Here is a 22,539-nt window from a genome sequence, read left to right as displayed (position 1 = left end):
TTCTTGCGTAAAATACAGAGGTAGCCATTTTTCCAATCAGTCCTACTGAAAAAACAATTGTCCCAGTGGATATATTATCGAATAGATATTTGAAAAACACCTTGAGGATTGATTATAAACAACGTTTGCCATGTTTCTGTCGATATTATGGAGCTAATTTGGAATGTTTTTCGGCGTTGTCGGACCGAAATTTCCGGTCGATTTCTTAGCCAAACGTGAAGAACAAACGGAGCTATTTTGCCTACAAAAATAATATTTTTGGAAAAAAGGAACATTGGCTATCTAACTCGTGAGTGAAAACATCCGAAGCTCATCAAAGGTAAACGATTTCATTTGATTGCTTTTCTGATTTTCGTGACCAAGTTACCTGCTGCTAGTTGGACATAATGCTATGCTAGGCTATCGATAAACTTACACAAATGCTTGTCTTGCTTTGGCTGTAAAGCATATTTTGAAAATCTGAGATGACAGGGTGATTAACAAAAAGGCTCAGCTGTGTCTCAATATATTTTACTTGTGATTTTCATGAATAAGAATATTTTCTAGTAATATTTATGTCCGTTGCGTTATGCTAATTAGTGTCAGTCGATGATTACGCTCCCAGATCCAGGATGGGGTGTCACTAAAACTCGTTATTCAAACTCGTTATTCAACCACTCCACAAATGTCTTGTTAACAAACTATAGTTTTGGCAAGTCGGTTAGGACATCTACTTTGTACATGAGACAAGTAATGTTTCCAACAATTGTTTACAGACAGATTATTTCACTTATAATTCACTGTATCACAATTCCAGTGGGTCAGAAGTTTACATACACTAAGTTGACTGTGCCTTTAAACAGCTTGGAAAATTCCAGAAAATTGTGTCATGGCTTTAGAAGCTTCTGATAGGCTAATTGACATCATTTTAGTCAATTGGAGGTGTACCTGTGGATGTATTTCAAGGCCTACCTTCAAACTCAGTGCCTCTTTGCTTGACATCATGGTAAAATCAAAAGAAATCAGCCAGGACCTACATTTTTTTTATTATAGACCTCCACAAGTCTGGTTCATCATTGGGCGCAATTTCCGAACACCTGTAGGTACCATGTTCATGTGTACAAACAATAGTCCGCAAGTATAAACACCATGGGTCATACCGCTCAGGAAGGAGACTCGTTCTGTCATACTTTTTGGAGAAATGTCCTGTGGTCTGATGAAACAAAAATAGAACTGTTTGGCCATAATGACCATTGTTATGTTTGGAGGACAAAGGGGGAGGCTTGCAAGCCGAAGAACACCATCCCAGCCATGAAGCACAGTGGTGGCAGCATCATGTTGTGGGGGTGCTTTGCTGCAGGAGGGACTGGTGCACATCACAGGGAGGAAAATTATGTGGATATATTGAAGCAACATCTCAAGACATCAGTCAGGAAGTTGATGCTTGGTCGCAAATGAGTCTTCCAAATGGACAATGACCCCAAGTATACTTACAAAGTTGTGGCAAAATGGCTTAAGGACAAAGTCAAGGTATTGGAGTGGCCATCACAACGCCCTGACCTCAATCCTATGAAAATGTGTGGGCAAAACGGAACAAGCGTGTGCGAGCAAGGAGGCCTACAAACCTGACTTGGTTACACCAGCTCTGTCAGGAGGAATGGGCCAAAATTCACCCAACTTATTGTGGGAAGTTTGTGGAAGGCGACCGAAACTTTGACCCAAGTTAAACAATTTAAAGGCAATGCTACCAAATACTAGTTGAGTGTATGTAAACTTCTGACCCACTGGGAATGTGATGAAAGAAATAAAAGCTGAAATCAATCATTCTCTCAACTCTTATTCTGACATTTCACATTCTTAAAATAAAGTGGTGATCCTAACTGACCTAATACAGGGAATATTTAGGATTAAATGTCAGGAATTGTGAAAAAGTGAGTTTAAATGTATTTGGCTACGGTGTATGTAAACTTCTGACTTCAACTGTAAGTCAAACCTGTAACTAGGCCACATTCAATGCCGTCTTGGTAAGTATTAAAGTATACATTCCAGTGTAGATCTGCCTTGTATTTTAGGTTATTGTCTTGCTGAATTCATCTCCCAGGGTCCGTTTGAAAGAAGACCGACGCAGGTTTTCCTCTACAATTTTGCCTTTGCTTAGCTGTTTTCCATTTATTTTTATCCTAAAACAACTCCTTAGTCTTTGCCGATGACAAGCATATACATAACATGATGCAGCCACCACCATGATTGAAAATATGAAGAGTGGTAATCAGTGATGTTTTGTGTTGGATTTGCCAATTTGTTATGCTTTGTATTCATGACAAATTTCATTTCTTTGCCAATTGTTTTGCAGTATTGTTGGAAACAGAATACATGTTTTGATGATTTTTTTATTCTTTACAGGCTTCCTTCTTTTCTCTCTGTCATTTAGGTCAATGTTGTTGATCTATCCTCAGTTTTGTCATAGCACAACTATTAAACTTTATAACTGTTTAAAAATCACCATTGGCTTCATGGTGAAATTCCTGAGGAGTTTCTTCCTCTCTGGCAACTGAGTTAGGAAGGACACCTGTATCTTTGTAGTGACTGTGTGTATTAATACACATTACATTTTTTTATTTAACCTTTATTTAACTAGGTAAGTCAGATAAGAACAAATTATTATTTACAATGACGGCCTACCGGGGAACAGTGGGTTAACTGCCTTCCTCAGGGGCAGAACGACAGATGTTATACCTTGTCAGCTCAGGAATTCGATCCAGCAACCTTTCAGTTACTGGCCCAATGCTCTAACCACTAGGCTACCTGCCGGCCCAAAACATGTGTCAGAAGTGGGATTCAAAGCCTAATGAATAACTTCACCAGGCAGGAAGAAATATTCAGCGTCTGCTTTTATTTTTACACATCTACCAATCAGTGCCCTTCTTTGCGAGGCATTGAGAAACGTCCTTGGTCTCTGTGGTTGAATCTCTGCTTGAAATGTACTACTCGATTGAGGGACCTTACAGATAACTGTGTGTGTGGGGGGTACAGAGATGGGGTAATCATTTAGAAATCATGTTAACCACTATTATTGAACACATAATGAACCCATGCAACTTATTATGTCATTTCTTAAACACATGTTGACTCCTGAACTTATTTAGTCTTGCTATAACAAAGGGAATGCGTTTTGACCAAAGACATTTCAGGTTTACATTTTGTATTCATTTTGAAAATGTTCTTCAAGAAATTATGGGGTATTGTGTCTAGGCCAGTGACACAAAATCTAAATTGAATCAATTTTATATTCAGGATGTTAAACAACAAAATGTGGGAAAATTCAAGAGATTTGAATCCTTTCTGAAGCCACTGTAGGTTTTGTAGTTGTATTAGCAGTAGCTGGATGTTCCCACCACGGAGCTGGCAGGAAATTCAGCTATTCTGCTCTTCATCAGTAACACTTAGTTACTGCCTCGTGAATTCTACTTCACCACCTGATAAAATAAAAGTTGCTTTCATCAAACATACCTCCAACCTCTGGGAGCTGGCCCGGGTGTGTGCATGTTAGTAAAGTTATTGGTTTGAGCTGAGACATGAGCTTTTATACCCTCAGAAAACCTTAATATAACTGGTTCGGACTGAGAGAAGTGAACCAGTAAAATCAAATCAAATTTTATTTGTCACATACACATGGTTAGCAGATGTTAGTGCGAGTGTAGCGAAATGCTTGTGCTTCTAGTTCCGACAATGCAGTAATAACCAACAAGTAATCTAACTAACAATTCCAAAACTACTGTCTTATACACAGTGTAAGGGGATAAAGAATATGTACATAAGGATATATGAATGAGTGATGGTACAGAGCAGCATAGGCAAGATACAGTAGATGATATCGAGTACAGTATATACATATGAGATGAGTATGTAAACAAAGTGGCATAGTTAAAGTGGCTAGTGATACATGTATTACATAAGGATGCAGTCGATGATATAGAGTACAGTATATACGTATGCATATGAGATGAATAATGTAGGGTAAGTAACATTATATAGGGTAGCATTGTTTAAAGTGGCTAGTGATATATTTACATCATTTCCCATCAATTCCCATTATTAAAGTGGCTGGAGTTGAGTCAGTGTCAGTGTGTTGGCAGCAGCCACTCAATGTTAGTGGTGGCTGTTTAACAGTCTGATGGCCTTGAGATAGAAGCTGTTTTTCAGTCTCTCGGTCCCAGCTTTGATGCACCTGTACTGACCTCGCCTTCTGGATGATAGCGGGGTGAACAGGCAGTGGCTCGGGTGGTTGATGTCCTTGATGATCTTTATGGCCTTCCTGTAACATCGGGTGGTGTAGGTGTCCTGGAGGGCAGGTAGTTTGCCCCCGGTGATGCGTTGTGCAGACCTCACTACCCTCTGGAGAGCCTTACGGTTGAGGGCGGAGCAGTTGCCGTACCAGGCGGGGATACAGCCCGCCAAGATGCTCTCGATTGTGCATCTGTAGAAGTTTGTGAGTGCTTTTGGTGACAAGCCAAATTTCTTCAGCCTCCTGAGGTTGAAGAGGCGCTGCTGCGTCTTCTTCACGATGCTGTCTGTGTGAGTGGACCAATTCAGTTTGTCTGTGATGTGTATGCCGAGGAACTTAACTTGCTACCCTCTCCACTACTGTTCCATCGATGTGGATAGGGGGGTGTTCCCTCTGCTGTTTTCTGAAGTCCACAATCATCTCCTTAGTTTTGTTGACGTTGAGTGTGAGGTTATTTTCCTGACACCACACTCAGAGGGCCCTCACCTCCTCCCTGTAGGCCGTCTCGTCGTTGTTGGTAATCAAGCCTACCACTGTTGTGTCGTCCGCAAACTTGATGATTGAGTTGGAGGCGTGCGTGGCCACGCAGTCGTGGGTGAACAGGGAGTACAGGAGAGGGCTCAGAACGCACCCTTGTGGGGCCCCAGTGTTGAGGATCAGCGGGGAGGAGATGTTGTTGCCTAGTATGTCATGATATTATGGTGTTTTCACACTTGGTCCCTTTGAGACATTTTTTGTGAACTCGGTGCTTTTCGTTTAATTTGTTGTGCAGTGTGAACATGCCGAAGGTAGGCTAATAGAGCTTCATCAGCTAGAAGACAACCTATTTGGTGAGAATCACAACATCTATTCTAGCTCTTAAAGGGGCAGTAGCTTACATTGGGTGTTCAATTTTCAAGTACAGAATTATTCATTCTCAAATCAAATCACATGTTTATTGGTCACATACACATATTTAGCAGATGTTATAGCGGGTGTAACGAAATGCTTGTGTTCCTAGTTCCAACAGTGCAGTAGTATCTAAAAACGATTCACAACAATAAACACACATCTAATATTAAAATAATGGAATTGAGAAATATATAAATATTAGGACGAGTAATGTCGGAGTGGCATAGACTAAAATACAGTAGAATATAATACAGTATATATATATATGGAATGAGTAAAGCATTATTTAAACATTATTAGAGTGACTGGTTATTCTATTGCTATTTTTTCTTTTAGCAATTTTCATGGTAATAGGAGCTTCTGAATACATGTATGATGTCTCATCGTATGTCTCATAATTTAATGAAATCAATCTAAACTCACATCAAAAAAAGAAACGTCCCTTTTTCACGACCCTGTCTTTCAAATGAATTCATAAAAATCCAAACATCTTCACAGATCTTCATTGTAAAGGGTTTAAACACTGTTTCCCATGCTTGTTCAATGAGCCATGAACCATTAATGAACATGCACCTGTGGTGCAGACGGTAAGCAATTAAGCAATTAAGGTCACAGTTATGAAAACTTAGTACACTAAAGAGGCCTTTCTACTGACTCTGAAAAACACAAAAAGAAAGATGCCCAGGGTCCCTGCTCGTCTGCATCATACTGACTGCTATTTTTTATTTTGACCCCCCCTTTGTTCAGGGATAAATTATTACATTTATGTTAGTCACATGTCTGTGGAACTTGTTCAGTTTATGTCTCAGTTGTTGCATCTTATGTTCATACAAATATTTACACGTAAACGCAGTTGACAGTCAGAGGATGTTTCTTTTCTTTGCTGAGTTATTAGCTTCCAAAATGTAAGTAGGTAAATCTAGCTGTCCGATAACACATTCTGATTGAATGGCTTGTCCTGCACTTTGTAAAACCCCAGAGTGAATGTTGGGAAAAAAATCTGGGTTCCTTTCTAAACACAGCAATGTGAAGAGCACTCAGACCACAAAATTAGGTGAAGTGAACTGGCAAAAGAGTCCTTATTCCAAGGCAAGAGCAGTGTGAAAACAACGACAACGGAGCTCTTTTGCTTCTCTTTTCTTTTACCCCAGTTCACTTTAAAGATGACTACATGTAGAAACACCCTTATACATGGTGAGAAGAGAAGCAGCTCCTATCTGGATGACTGTAATTACAGAACAACGTTCATTTCACGCTCATGCCTGCCTGCCTCCACAAATCTGCCATCTAACCATTACCCTGTCAATGTACCCATCTAACCATTACCCTGTCAATGTACCCATCTAACCATTACCCTGTCAATGTACCCATCTAACCATTACCCTGTCAATGTACCAAGGCCTTACTGGGGCTAGTTGTTGTTGATTTGATTTAGTCTTGCTTTTCTCTCTCTAAACAGGATGTTAAATACAGTACGTAAAATGAAGAGTGGTGGAGTGAGTGTTTCTCTAGTCCCTCTCATTTCTCTGTCCTCCCTTCACACTCTTTCACTTCTCCTTCTCTTCTTAAACTGTACCACTCTGTCTCTCCATCCTACTATACCCTCTCTCCCATCCTACTATACCCTCTCTCCATCCTACTATACCCTCTCTCCATCCTACTATACCCTCTCTCCATCCTACTATATCCTTTCTCCATCCTACTATACCCTCTCTCCATCCTACTATATCCTCTCTCCATCCTACTATACCCTCTCTCCATCCTACTATACCCTCTCTCCATCCTACTATACCCTCTCTCCATCCTACTATACCCTCTCTCCATCCTACTATATCCTCTCTCCATCCTACTATACCCTCTCTCCATCTCCATCCTACTATATCCTCTCTCCATCCTACTATACCCTCTCTCCATCCTCTATACCCTCTCTCCATCCTACTATACCCTCTCTCCATCCTACTATACCCTTTCTCCATCCTACTATACCCTCTCTCCATCCTACTATACCCTCTCTCCATCCTACTATACCCTCTCTCCATCTCCATCCTACTATACCCTCTCTCCATCTCTCCATCCTACTATACCCTCTCTCCATCTCTCCATCCTACTATACCCTCTCTCCATCTCTCCATCCTACTATACCCTCTCTCCATCTCTCCATCCTACTATACCCTCTCTCCATCCTACTATACCCTCTCTCCATCCTACTATACCCTCTCTCCATCTCTCCATCCTACTATACCCTCTCTCCATCTCCATCCTACAAAACCCTCTCTCCATCCTACTATACCCTCTCTCCATCTCCATCCTACTATACCCTCTCCATCCTCCATCCTACTATACCATCTCTCCATCCTACTATACCCTCTCTCCATCTCTCCATCCTACTATACCCTCTCTCCATCTCTCATCCTACTATACCCTCTCTCCATCCTCCCTCTCCCATCCTCCTATACTACATCTCTCTCTCTCCATCCTACTATACCCTCTCTCCATCTCCATCCTACTATACCCTCTCCATCCTACTATACCCTCTCTCCATCCTCTCCATCCTACTCCATCCCATCTCTCTCTCCATCCTACTATACCCTCTCTCCATCTCTCCATCCGACTATACCCTCTCTCCATCCTATATACCCTCCATCTCTCCATCCTACTATACCCTCTCTCTCCATCCTACTATACCCTCTCTCCATCCTACTATACCCTCTCTTCATCCTACTATACCCTCTCTCCATCCTACTATACCCTCTCTCCATCCTACTATATCCTCTCTCCATCTCTCCATCCAACTATACCCTCTCTCCATCTCTCCATCCTACTATACCCTCTCTCCATCCTACTATACCCTCTCTCCATCCTACTATACCATCTCTCCATCCTACTATACCCTCTCTCCATCCTACTATACCTCTCTCCATCTCTCCATCCTACTATACCCTCTCTCCATCTCTCCATCCTACTATACCCTCTCTCCATCTCTCCATCCTACTATACCCTCTCTCCATCTCTCCATCCTCCAATACACTCTCTCCGTCTCTCCATCCTACTATACCCTCTCTCCATCTCCATCCTACTATACCCTCTCTCCATCTCTCCATCCTACTATACCCTCTCTCCATCTCTCCATCCTACTATACCCTCTCTCCATCTCCATCCTACTATACCCTCTCTCCATCTCTCCATCCTCCAATACCCTCTCTCCTACTATACCCTCTCTCTCCTATCTCTCCATCCTACTATACCCTCTCTCTCCATCCTCTCCATACCCTCTCTCCATCCTACTATACCCTCTCCCATCCTACTATACCCTCTCTCCATCCTCCTATCTATATACCATCTCTCCATCTCTCCATCCTACTATACCCTCTCTCCATCTCTCCATCCAACTATACCCTCTCTCCATCCTACTATACCCTCTCTCCATCCTACTATACCCTCTCTCCTCCATCCTACTATACCCTCTCTCCATCTCCATCCTACTATACCCTCTCTCCATCTCTCCATCCTACTACCATCTCTCCATCTCCATCCTACTATACCCTCTCTCCATCTCCATCCTATACCTCTCCTACTATACCCTCTCTCCATCCTACTATACCCTCTCTCCATCCTACTATACCCTCTCTCTCTCTCCATCCTACTATACCCTCTCTCCATCCCATCCTACTATACCCTCTCTCCATCCTACTACTATACCCTCTCCATCTCTCCATCCAACTATACCTCTCTCTCCATCCTACTATACCCTCTCTCCATCCTACTATACCCTCTCTCCATCTCTCCATCCTACTATACCCTCTCTCCATCTCCATCCTACTATACCCTCTCTCCATCTCTCCATCCTACTATACCATCTCTCCATCTCTCCATCCTCCTATACTCTCTCCGTCTCTCCATCCTACTATACCCTCTCTCCATCTCCATCCTACTATACCCTCTCCATCCTACTATACCCTCTCTCCATCTCTCCATCCTACTATACCATCTCTCCATCTCCATCCTACTATACCATCTATCCATCTCCATCCAACTATACCCTCTCTCCATCCTACTATACCCTCTCTCCATCCTACTATACCCTCTCTCCATCCTACTATACCCTCTCTCCATCCTACTATACCCTCTCTCCATCCTACTATACCCTCTCTCCATCCTACTATACCCTCTCTCCATCCTACTATACCCTCTCTCCATCCTACTATACCCTCTCTCCATCCTACTATACCCTCTCCTATCCCATCCTATATACCCTCTCTCCATCCTACTATACCCTCCTCTCTCCATCCTACTATACCCTCTCTCCATCCTACTATACCCTCTCCATCCTACTATACCCTCTCTCCATCCTACTATACCCTCTCTCCATCTCTCCATCCTACTATACCCTCTCTCCATCTCTCCATCCTACTATACACTCTCTCCATCTCTCCATCCTACTATACCCTCTCTCCATCTCTCCATCCTACTATACCCTCTCTCCATCTCTCCATCCTCCAATACACTCTCTCCGTCTCTCCATCCTACTATACCCTCTCTCCATCCTACTATACCCTCTCTCCATCTCTCCATCCTACTATACCCTCTCTCCATCTCCATCCTACAAAACCCTCTCTCCATCCTACTATACCCTCTCTCCATCTCTCCATCCTCCTATACACTCTCTCTGTCTCTCCATCCTACTATACCCTCTCTCCATCCTACTATACCCTCTCTCCATCTCTCCATCCTACTATACCCTCTCTCCATCTCTCCATCCTACTATACCCTCTCTCCATCTCTCCATCCTACTATACCCTCTCTCCATCTCTCCATCCTACTATACCCTCTCTCCATCTCTCCATCCTCCTATACACTCTCTCTCTCTCCATCCTACTATACCCTCTCTCCATCTCCATCCTACTATACCCTCTCTCCATCCTACTATACCCATCTCTCCATCCTCCATCCTACTATACCATCTCTCCATCTCATCCTACTATACCCTCTCTCCATCTCCATCCGACTATACCCTCTCTCCATCCTACTATACCCTCTCTCCATCCTACTATACCCTCTCTCCATCCTACTATACCCTCTCTCCATCCTACTATACCCTCTCTCCATCCTACTATACCCTCTCTCCATCCTACTATACCCTCTCTCCATCTCTCCATCCTACTATACCCTCTCTCCATCTCCATCCTACTATACCCTCTCTCCATCTCCATCCACTATACCCTCTCTCCATCTCTCCATCCTACTATACCCTCTCTCCATCCTCTCCATCCTACTATCCCTCTCCATCCTATCCCATCTCTCCTACTATACCTCTCCCATCTCCATCCTACTATACCCTCTCTCCATCTCTCCATCCTACTATACCCTCTCTCCATCTCCCATCCTACTATACCCTCTCTCCATCCTCTATCCATCCTCCCATCCTACTATCTCCCTCTCCATCCTACTATACCCTCTCTCCATCTCTCCTACTATACCTCCATCTCCATCCTACTATACCCTCTCTCCATCTCCCATCCTACTATACCCTCTCCATCCATCTCTCTCCATCCTACTATACCCTCTCTCCATCTCCATCCTACTATACCCTCTCCATCCTACTATACCCTCTCTCCATCCTACTATACCCTCTCTCCATCTCTCCATCCTACTATACCCTCTCTCCATCTCCATCCTACTATACCATCTATCCATCTCCATCCCCTCTCTCCATCCTACTATATCCTACTCCCTCTCTCCATCCTCTATACCATCTCCATCCTACTATACCCTCTCCATCCTATATACCCTCTCCCATCCTCCATCCCTATACCATCTCTCCATCCCATCCTACTATACCCTCTCTCCATCTCTCCATCCTCCTATACCCTCTCTCCATCTCTCCATCCTACTATACCCTCTGTCCATCTCCATCCTACTAAACCCTCTCTCCATCCTACTATACCCTACTCTCCATCTCTCCATCCTCCTATACCCTCTCTCCATCCTACTCCATCCTCCTATCCATCTCTCCATCCTCCACTATACCCTCTCTCCATCTCTCCATCCTACTATACCCTCTCTCCATCTCTCCATCCTCCTACTATACCCTCTCTCCATCTCTCCATCCTACTATACCCTCTCCATCTCTCCATCCTCCATCCTACTATACCCTCTCTCCATCTCTCCATCCTACTATACCCTCTCTCCATCTCTCCATCCTCCAATACACTCTCTCCATCTCCCATCCTACTATACCCTCTCTCCATCCTACTATACCCTCTCTCCATCTCTCCATCCTACTATACCCTCTCTCCATCTCTCCATCCTACTATACCCTCTCTCCATCTCCCATCCTCCAATACCCTCTCTCCGTCTCTCCATCCTACTATACCCTCTCTCATCCTACTATACCCTCTCTCCATCTCTCCTACTATACCCTCTCTCTCTCCATCCTACTATACCCTCTCTCCATCCTCCAATACACTCTCTCCGTCTCTCCATCCTACTATACCCTCTCTCCATCTCCATCCTACTATACCCTCTCCATCCTACTATACCCTCTCTCCATCTCTCCATCCTACTATACCATCTCTCCATCTCCATCCTACTATACCATCTATCCATCTCCATCCAACTATACCCTCTCTCCATCCTACTATACCCTCTCTCCATCCTACTATACCCTCTCTCCATCCTACTATACCCTCTCCATCCTACTATACCCTCTCTCCATCTCTCCATCCTACTATACCATCTCTCCATCTCCATCCTACTATACCCTCTCTCCATCTCCATCCGGCTATACCCTCTCTCCATCTCTCCATCCTACTATACCCTCTCTCCATCCTACTATACCCTCTCTTCATCCTACTATACCCTCTCTCCATCCTACTATACCCTCTCTCCATCCTACTATATCCTCTCTCCATCTCTCCATCCTATCCATCTCTCCATCTCCATCCTACTATACCCTCTCTCCATCTCCATCCTACTATACCCTCTCTCCATCCTACTATACCCTCTCTCCATCCTACTATACCCTCTCTCCATCCTACTATACCCTCTCTCCTACTCTCTCCCATCCTACTATATCCTCTCTCCATCTCCATCCTATCATCCTCTCTCCATCTCTCCATCCAACTATACCCTCTCTCTCCATCCTACTATACCCTCTCTCCATCCTACTATACCCTCTCTCCATCCTACTATACCCTCTCTCCATCCTACTATACCCTCTCCATCCATCTCTCCATCCTACTATACCCTCTCTCCATCCTACTATACCCTCTCTCCATCTCTCCATCCTACTATACCATCTCTCCATCTCCATCCTACTATACCATCTCTCCATCTCCATCCAACTATACCCTCTCTCCATCCTACTATACCCTCTCTCCATCCTACTATACCCTCTCTCCATCCTACTATACCCTCTCTCCATCTCTCCATCCTACTATACCCTCTCTCCATCCTACTATACCCTCTCTCCATCTCTCCATCCTATTATACTCTCTCTCCATCTCCATCCTACTATATCCTCTCTCCATCCTACTATACCATATCTCCATCCCTACCTTTCTCCATCTCTCCATCTCTACCTCAGTTGACAGAGTGCCAGCTATATGCTGCTAGATTTCTGTATTGATGGCTGGGTTTTACCACTACTCTCCTCCATCCTCCACCCATCTCCTCTCTTCTCCATCTTCCTCTTTTCTCCTCTCGTCTGCAGACTCTCTGCTGTTGACCACCTGCTGTGAGAGACATATATTATGTAGAGCTGACTGATGGCAGTGTTAGTTTGCTGTGTGTTTGTGTACCTGTTTCGTGTCATCATTGCAGCAGCACCAGGCTAGCAGCTATTGTTGCAAAGATACTTCACTGAGCTCTGCAGCTGTTTTTATGTTAGGCGTCGTACTGCAATTATCTTACTGGCTTATTATAGACACTCATGAAACCACAACACAACAGTGAGGTGTTCCACCTTGATTAATAACTAGAAGCACAGCTCTATAATCAGACCTCTCCTGGCCTGAGCTCTCCATGATTCTGCTGTTCTAGTCACTGTGTTTCTATTTTGTTTCCTCTGGATGGACTGTGAAGGGCACAGTAACATTTCTCGCATCAGTGAGCAGCACGATGTGTAAATGTCTGCTCACAAACTCACCCACCGTCCAGGCGTACCTACCACATACTAGGGTTGGGCAGTATCCAGTTTTCATTTTTTTTTTTAAATTGACGGTATTGACAATATCCCGGTATACCGCCCAAGCCTAACACACACTCACACACCGTCCCCATGGACGGACGGACACACACCATTCCTTCTCCATTTCTCTCTCTCACTTACCCTCCTTGGTAGGTCACCCCAATGTAGTGTGCCAGTCTGAGCAGTGGGCAGTGAGTACTATACAGCTGTGCTGAGTGGGGTCTTGAGAGAGAGAGAGACACTCTGGGGTCAGCTGGGACGCTTTCATTAATAGGTGTGTGTGGAGCTGCTACACTGTTCCTTTAACTTGGTCTACTGTAACCTCTAACCTGATTAACTTGGTCTACTGTAACCTCTAACCTGATTAACTTGGTCTACTGTAACCTCTAACCTGATTAACTTGGTCTACTGTAACCTCTAACCTGATTAACTTGGTCTACTGTAACCTCTAACCTGATTAACTTGGTCTACCTTAACCTTTAACTTGATTAACTTGGTCTAATGTAACCTCAAACCTGATTAACTTGGTCTACTGTAACCTCTAACACTGTAAACTCTAACCTGATTAACTTGGTTTACCTTAACCTTTAACTTGTTTGAAGTGTGGAGTATTAAGGAAGCCACTTATTACTTGTTCTGTGGACACTGAAAGAGGGAATGCCATTGAGGAAATGGTATGCAGATAGAAGAACACATCATGAGAATGATAGTGTTGTTCAACTGGCTCCAAAAGTATTGGAAATCTACGCCCAGTTCAGAGCAAACTCCCTATTGGTGTGTGTGTGTGTGCTGTTGTTGTCGTTTTTAAGTGTGTGTGTCTCTTCTCTTCCTAGCTGTCGGACCAGTAACAGGAAGAGCCTGATTGTGACGTCCAGTACCTCTCCTACACTACCCAGACCACACTCACCACTACATGGACACCCCGGTAAGACACACACATACACACTCACTCACCAACACACACACACTCACCCACTCACTCACCAACACACACACACACACACACACACTCACCACTACATGGACACCCAGGTAAGACATACACACTCACTCACCAACACACACACACTCACACACTCACCAACACACACACACTCACCAACACACACACACTCACCAACACACACACACTCACACACTCACCAACACACACACACTCACCCACTCACTCACCAACACACACACACACTCACCACTACATGGACACCCAGGTAAGACACACACATACACACTCACTCACCAACACACACACACTCACACACTCACCAACACACACACACTCACCAAGACACACACACACACTCACTCACCAACACACACACACACACTCACTCACTCACTCAACAACACACACACTCACCAACACACACACACTCACCAAGACACACACACTCACTCACCAACACACACACACTCACTCACTCACTCACCAACACACACACACTCACCAACACACACACACTCACTCACCAACACACACACACTCACACTCACTCACCAACACACACACACACACTCACACTCACTCACTCACACAACACACACACACACTCACCAACATACATACACACACACACACACACACTCATCAACACACACACACGCTCACTCACCAACACACACGCGCACACACACACACTCACTCACTCACTCACTCACTCACTCACTCACTCACTCACTCACTCACTCACTCACTCACTCACTCACCAACACACTCAGCTTTATTTTAGTGAAATGTTTGAGTAAAAATGTTTGACCATTAAGAATCCTATTTTCCTTAACCCTAACCTAAACCCCCCCAAAAACTTAACCATAACCCCAAAAACCCTAACCCTAACCGTAACCCCCAAAATACTAACCCTAACCCCAAAAACACTAACCTTAACCGCAAAACCGTAAACCTGTCCCTTAAAGTGGAACTGACAGCATTTTATCAACATGACATTTGATTAACATCTGTTCATATACACTCCCAGGAATAATGTTCTGATAAGCGAGAGCTAACATTCTGGTCATTTTCATAAATTCATAGAACGTTTGGGAAGGCTTTTGTGAAGATTCGGTCTATGAAAAAGAGGCTGTGTGTTTGGACACTTAATAGACAGTAATAGTAAATAAAACCAAATAAAATAATCTGTCCAGGAACGGAGTTTACATAGACCGGTATGCCATAGCCAAACAGAGCTACAGTAAACCAACATGCAAATAGCAATATGCCACATGGGCGTTAGTGAAATAGCCTGCCATCATTCACTTTGAACTGGACTGTGTGTTTATAGACAGTAGCAACAGCGTATCTTTAGATCATGAGAACACATATTTACCGAAAGCCACAAAATACACCTGAATGGATTTCTGCAAATATATAAAGTGCATTCAGAAAGTATTCAGACCCCTTGACTTTTTACACATTTTGTTATGTTACGGCCTTATTCTAAAATCAATTAAATTGTGTTTTTCCCTCATCAATTTACACACAATTCCCCATAATAACAAAGCAAAAACAGGTCTTGCTTCACCGTAGGGATGGTGCCAGGTCTCCTCCAGACGTGATGTTTGGCATTCAGGCCAAAGAGTTCAATCAAGCCAGAGAATCTTGTTTCTCATGGTCTGAGTCATTTAGGTGGCTTTTGGCAAACTCCAAGCGGGCTGTCATGTGCCTTTTACTGAGGAGTGGCTTCCGTCTGGCCACTCTACCATAAAGGCCTGATTGGTGGAGTGCTGCAGAGATTTATGTCCTTCTGGAAGGTTCTCCCCTCTCCACAGAGGAACTCTGGAGCTCTGTCAGAGTGACCATCGGATTCTTGGTCACCTCCCTGACCAAGGCCCTTCTCCCCCGATTGCTCAGTTTGGCCGGGCAGCCAGCTCTAGGAAGAGACTTGTTGGTTCCAAACTTCTTCCATTTAAGAATGATGGAGGTCACTGTGTTCTTTGGGACCTTCAATACTGCAGAAATGTTTTGGTACCCTTCCCCAGATCTGTGCCTCAACACAATCCTGTCTCGGAGACAATTCCTTCGACCTCATGGCTTTGTTTTTGCTCTGACATGCACTGTCAACTGTGGGACCTTATATAGACGGGTGTGTGCCTTTCCAAGTATTTTTCAATCAATTTAATTTACCACAAGTGGACTCCAATCAAGTTGTATAAACATCTCAAGGATGACCAAAGGAAACAGAATGCACCTGAGCTCACGTTCAAGTCTCATAGCAAAGGGTCTGAATACTTAAGTAAATAAGGTTTCTTTTTTTTATTCTAAAAACCTGTTTTCGCTTTGTCATTATCACTGTGTAGATTGAAGATTTTTATATTTTTTCTCCATTTTATAATAAGGCTGTAAGTTAACAGAATGTGGGAAAAGTCAAGAGGTCTGAATACTTTCCGAATGCACTGTAAATACCACAGGAGTTTTACATTTAGGGACTTCACAATCCTTTTGATCAAACAACCATGAAAATGTAGGCTCTCTCCCCCTCAGCTATGCACAACAACAAGATCAACAACTAATGCTAGCCAGAGCAAGATGAGCTGAAATCTAAAGAAGGAACATTAAATAAACCCTCTAAAACTTGTTCAGCTAGTTGACCGTCAAAATTGCACTGATAAACGATGGGGAAATGTAGCCTGCTCGTCCTTCTGCAGCTGGCCTGCCAATACATGCTTGTCCCAACTCACGTTTTAACAACTGAATGGGAACTTGCATGCCTGCCCGCCCATTTGATCGATGCCAATACATTTGATTGCCAACTAAGATATATGCTAACTGTTGATAACAGTCCTTCAAGTTTAGCATAGCTAGCTAGCATAGCGATTCACATTTCTTGCTTGCTAACCAAATAATACCTGTAGCATCTGTAGCTATAGCCAACGAAAAATTATCTGTGGGAAAAAGTCAGTCACTCACCCACTTCTCCAATGACATGACATCCTCCCAGCAGCTAGCTAGCGAGATTGTTGATGTTAGGCAACGTGTTTTTAGCTTGCTAAATAAATAGCAAGCTACATAAATGGATACGCTAGCCCAGGGGTGTCAGACACAATCAGCGCTTGGGCCATATTGAAAAAACACAACAAGGATTCTCCCGAGCGGCGAAGCGGTCTCTAGCACTGCATCGCAGGCATTCCTGCAGTCCCGGGTTCATTCCCGGGCTGTGTCACAACCGGCCGTTGCTGGGAGTCCCATAGGACGGCGCACAATTGGCCCAGCGTCTTTCCGGTTAAGGGGAGAGCTTGGCTCATCGTGCTCTTGCGACTCCTTGTGGCAGGCCGGGTGCCTACAGGCTGACCCCGGTCGCCTGTTGAATGGTGTTTCCTCCAACACATTGGTGCGGCTGGCTTCCGGGTTAACCTCTCTAGGGGGTGTGGGACACTAGCGTCCCACCTGGCCAACATCCGGTGAAATTGCAGTGCGCCAAATTCAAAAACAGAAATACTCATAATAAATATTCAAAAAACATACAAGTGTTATACATCGGCTTAAAGATGAACTTCTTGTTAATCCAACCATTGTGTCAGATTTCAAAAAGGCTTTACGGCGAAAGCATACCATGCGATTATCTGAGGACAGCACCCAGCGCACAAAACATTACAAACAGTTACCAGGCAAGTAGAGGAGTAACAAAAGTCAGAAATAGCGATAAAATGAATCACTTACCTTTGATGATCTTCATATGGTTGCACTCACAAGACTCCCAGTTACCCAATAAATGTTTGTTTTGTTCGATAAAGTCCCTCTTTATATCCCAAAAACTTTTTGTTGGTGCGTTTTGTTCAGTAATCCAATGGATCCAAGGCGGTCACAACAGGCAGATGAAAAATCCCAAAAGTATCAGTAAAGTTCGTCGAAACATGTCAAACGATGTTTATAATCAATCCTCAGTTTCTTTTTAGTCATAATAATCAATAATAGCTTTGTCAATATAAAAGAAAAACAAGAAAGGCGCGCTCTCGGTCACACGCAGTTAACTGCTCTGGGACACTGCAGGGTCCACTCATTCAGAGTGGTCTTAGTCTCTCATTATTCAGAATACAAGCCTGAAACAATTACTAAAGACTTGACATCTAGTGGAAGCCATAGGAAGTGCAATCTGAGTCCTAAATCAAAGGCAATCAATGAAAAACTACAAACGTTTAAAAAATCCCACTTCCTGGATGGATTTTTCTCAGGTTTTCACCTGCCATATCAGTTATGTTATACTTACATACATTATTTTAACAGTTTTGGAAACGCTAGAGTGTTTTCTATCCAAATCTACCAATTATATGCATATTCTAGCTTCTGGGCCTGAGTAACAGGCAGTTTACTTTGGGCACGCTTTTCATCCGGAGGTGAAAATAGTGCCCCCTACCCTAGTGAGGTTAAGCGGGCTGGTGTTAAGGAGTGCGGTTTGGCGTGTCATGTTTCGGAGGAGGCATGACTCCGCCTTTGGCTCTCCCGAGTCAGTTGGGTATTTGCAGTGAACAGACAGGCTCGAATTTTTGGGAGAAAAAGGGGGTAAAAGAGAAAAAAAAGAAATAACACAACAAATTCACGGGCCAGGCATACTTTATTTTGTACTTTTTTTGTATTTTTAAAAAATGTACCTTTATAATGTACACTCACGTACATAGGATTTTAACATTTTAAAACAAAATAGTAAAAAATAATATTTGTAAAGTATGTAATAACGCCACGTAACAAAAATGCTGCTATCTTTGTTTTACACTGCATGGATCACCAGTGCGGTTGAATGCCGTGTATGGGCCACTCAACATGTTCCTGTGATAGGCCTGCCTATATCTCATTTACATGGTGTTTTGTTGCAGGTTTTGGTTATTAATTGACATGCTTTAAAACCTGAAGCCAGACTGCAACATTTTAGTAGCCTAGCTAGGACTGTGGCATGTGTCTGTACACTTTCCCTCCCCTGCACGATGTAAACAAGACACACAAAAGCAGCGCAATTGAAGTTGAATTCACCGATGCGAGCGCATCAGGCTGTAATTTCATGAAGTACAGGAGATAACTCAACTTTTGACTCATTATACTCGCTTGTGTGTCCTATTCAATCCGCGGGCCTTGTTTGACACACGTGCGCTAGCCAATTAGCCACGTTATGACTGACTTGTGATCATTGCCCTTGCTAGTTTTATTGTATTGACATTGCCAGCCTTAGTTATAGTTTTTGTTCAAACTAGTGAGTCATTGAAACTGAAACAGTGCATCCTGAATGGAGGCAGCAAGCAAGGTACCAGGTCAGCTGTGATTTACAACCTGATAGCAATATGTTTTTGACTATTGGAAGAAGAAATGTATTTCTTTGCAAGAAATGTATCGTGCATTTAACTGCATCCACGTATTCTGCCAACAATTCCTTTATTGTACGTGATAGAACCTATTTTTAAAACCTCTTATAAAGTTGGTTTTGAAGCATAAACTCGGAATTTGATATTTTTGACTGATATTATAATTTTCTATTTGTTTCATATCTGCAAAGTAGTAAAAATACAGTTATTTCCACGTTATGCTCAAAATAGCATTTGAACAAATTCAGAACATGAAAAAAGTTGTTTTCCTGCTTTGTCAGGCCATTTGGGTGTATTGTTGGAGCATTGGGGTCCCAATAACGTAGGAAAACAAGTACACTCACTCACTCACTCACACACACAGTGGATCTGACAAACCCTCATCAAACGTGTACTCTTTCTCTAGTCTTTTCTAAGCTTAAGTTAATATCTTCCAAGACCATCCACTGCAGTTCATCACAGCATGCCATTTCTATCAGGGGGGTTTGCAGCAGAAAACTCTGTGTGGTTTTCCAGAAAATATAATATCACATATGACCCAATTAGAATTGAGAATATACACAGAGCTCTGCACAGTCAGGGACTGGAGGCTCTGCTGTTCTGTGACATTGGTGTATGTCTGTCTGTCTGTCTGTCTGTCTGTCTGTCTGTCTGTCTGTCTGTCTGTCTGTCTGTGTGCACGCGCAGAGAGCGGGAACCACTGCATTTGGAGACAACAGTTCCATGACATGGCAAAGTGCCAACACAGCATGGATCCACTCAAGCAAGCAACATATACAGAGTACTCGCACCCATAATCCATACAGAGTACTCGCACCGTACAGAGTACTCGCACCGATAATCCATACAGAGTACTCGCACTGTACAGAGTACTCGCACTGTACAGAGTACTCGCACCGTACAGAGTACTCGCACCCATAATGCATACAGAGTACTCGCACCGTACAGAGTACTCGCACCGTACAGAGTACTCGCACCGTACAGAGTACTCGCACCGTACAGAGTACTCGCACCCATAATCCATACAGAGTACTCACACCGTACAGAGTACTCGCACCCATAATCCGTAAAGAGTACTCGCACCGTAAAGAGTACTCACACCGTACAGAGTACTCGCACCCATAATCCGTACAGTGTACTCACACCATACAGAGTACTCGCACCCATAATCCATACAGAGTACTCACACCGTACAGAGTACTCGCACACATACAGTACATAGTGTTCACTGGTTGTGTAGTCGGAGTCAGTGTTATCTAGCTGTGTGTGTGCGTGCGTTTGTGCGTTTTTTTGTGTCTCCAGCCCTGATGCAGCAGCCTAATGTAATCTGACAGGTTTAGGTGAATGCTCTGACAGCTTGCAAAGCTACACACACACCCATGCACGTGTGCACACACACACCCCTCTTCGAAAGACCGAAAACATGAGAGGTAGAGATAGAGGAGAGAAAATGGTGGGATAGGATGAAAGGAGAGAGAGCGAGACAGACAGGAAATCACAACACTGTATCAACATGGGGGCTACGACCTTGCTTTCTTATTGGTGGATCAAGTTGAGCCAGCTGACATTTACTGAGATGAAATCACAACCATCTAATTTCCTCAAAAGGAAATAATGAAACTGAATAGCCTGTCAATCACACACACACACATTCAGGCTGAAAGTGTGGTCTCTTGGCTCAAAAGGCTCTCTGATCACAGCACTCTGAGACAAGATGTTCTTGTGTAACGATGCTGCTCTTACCCACGCGCGCATACACACACATAAAAGGGATGCTGTGTCCCAGGAAACCAGATAATGCTTTGTAAAAGCCTCTGTCACCATAGTGGCTCCAGACTCTAATCGCATTCACTACTTATCTCACCCTGGGTAGGGCTCATATGAACTGAGTTCTGAAGAGAGAGAGAGGGGGAAGTGGTAGAGAGAGGGAGGGAGGGGGGAGAGAGTGAGAGAGTGAGAGGTTGAGAGTAACAGAGAGGACATATAGGGACAGATACACTGAGGAGGGAGGGGGGAAGAACAGAGAGGACATATAGGGATAGAGAGGGCATATATATGAACAGAGAGGACATATAGGGACAGAGAGGGCATATAGGGACATAGACACTGAAGAGGAGAGGAAGAGAGTAGAGAGGAACGCCAGCACACAGGAACAATAGGGAGTGACGCCAATGGAGTGTAAGGATGCAGAAAAGAGAGTAACAGAGAGAACATATACGGACAGCGAGACACTGAGACAAACGAGGAGAGAGCAGATTTGAGGAAGAGAGAGGCGGACTGCTCTCAGCGTCTCTTCCTACTGATGGTTTTGTGGCTGCTGGGAACTGTCAGGTCGTGAGCAGCATCCATAATCAACACAGTGGTATTTCCCTCCCTCTCCATCTCTCTCTTTCTCTCTATGCCCTTCAGTTGACTGTTTCTGCCCAGAAAGATGCTGTGGCTATCGTTACCGTGGCAACAGACCTTGTACCAGTCTCAGTCTCTGCCCCATCTGGCTTGCCCCTCTGTCATACCAGCTGTGTGCCAACCTTGAGGAACATTAACAGCTAACTAACTACAACACAATTAAGATAATGATCAACGAGAGTCCCCCAATTCCCCCAAAACCAGTTATACCTTCCCAATACAAGTCTAAGGTTTTACATATGCGATACATTTGTAATATACTGAAATTAGTGAATTGCTGCCAAAGGCCATCTTGAATAGCTGAAGGCTTCATAAAAGGGCGATCGCTTTGAGAGAGCAGTAGTGTTGTTTTGTGCTGCTCCTGAGACGTATACAGATTAGGGATAAAACGATACACGGTATGTTATCCAACCGTTCGGTACGCCCCCTACAGTTCAATATGCACACGTGAACCGCGGAATTACCATATGCCTGTCATTTTCCTAGAATTTCCAAAACCTGCTTA

General features: G+C 43.8%; 1 protein-coding gene across 7 annotated transcripts in view; it reads left to right on the top strand.

The window, feature by feature from the left end:
- Positions 1 to 22,539, top strand: part of mast2 (microtubule associated serine/threonine kinase 2) — a 341,277-nt gene that overhangs the window by 255,213 nt on the left and 63,525 nt on the right. For all 7 annotated transcript variants that reach the window (XM_042322430.1, XM_042322426.1, XM_042322427.1 and 4 more), the window contains one exon: positions 14,177 to 14,268. In XM_042322430.1, the coding sequence (XP_042178364.1) occupies positions 14,177 to 14,268 (92 nt within the window). The remainder of the gene's footprint in view (positions 1 to 14,176; positions 14,269 to 22,539) is intronic.

Source organism: Oncorhynchus tshawytscha, linkage group LG05, assembly GCF_018296145.1.
Source record: "Oncorhynchus tshawytscha isolate Ot180627B linkage group LG05, Otsh_v2.0, whole genome shotgun sequence".
Lineage (NCBI taxonomy): Eukaryota > Metazoa > Chordata > Actinopteri > Salmoniformes > Salmonidae > Oncorhynchus > Oncorhynchus tshawytscha.
This window is presented reverse-complemented; position numbering and strand designations above follow the sequence as displayed.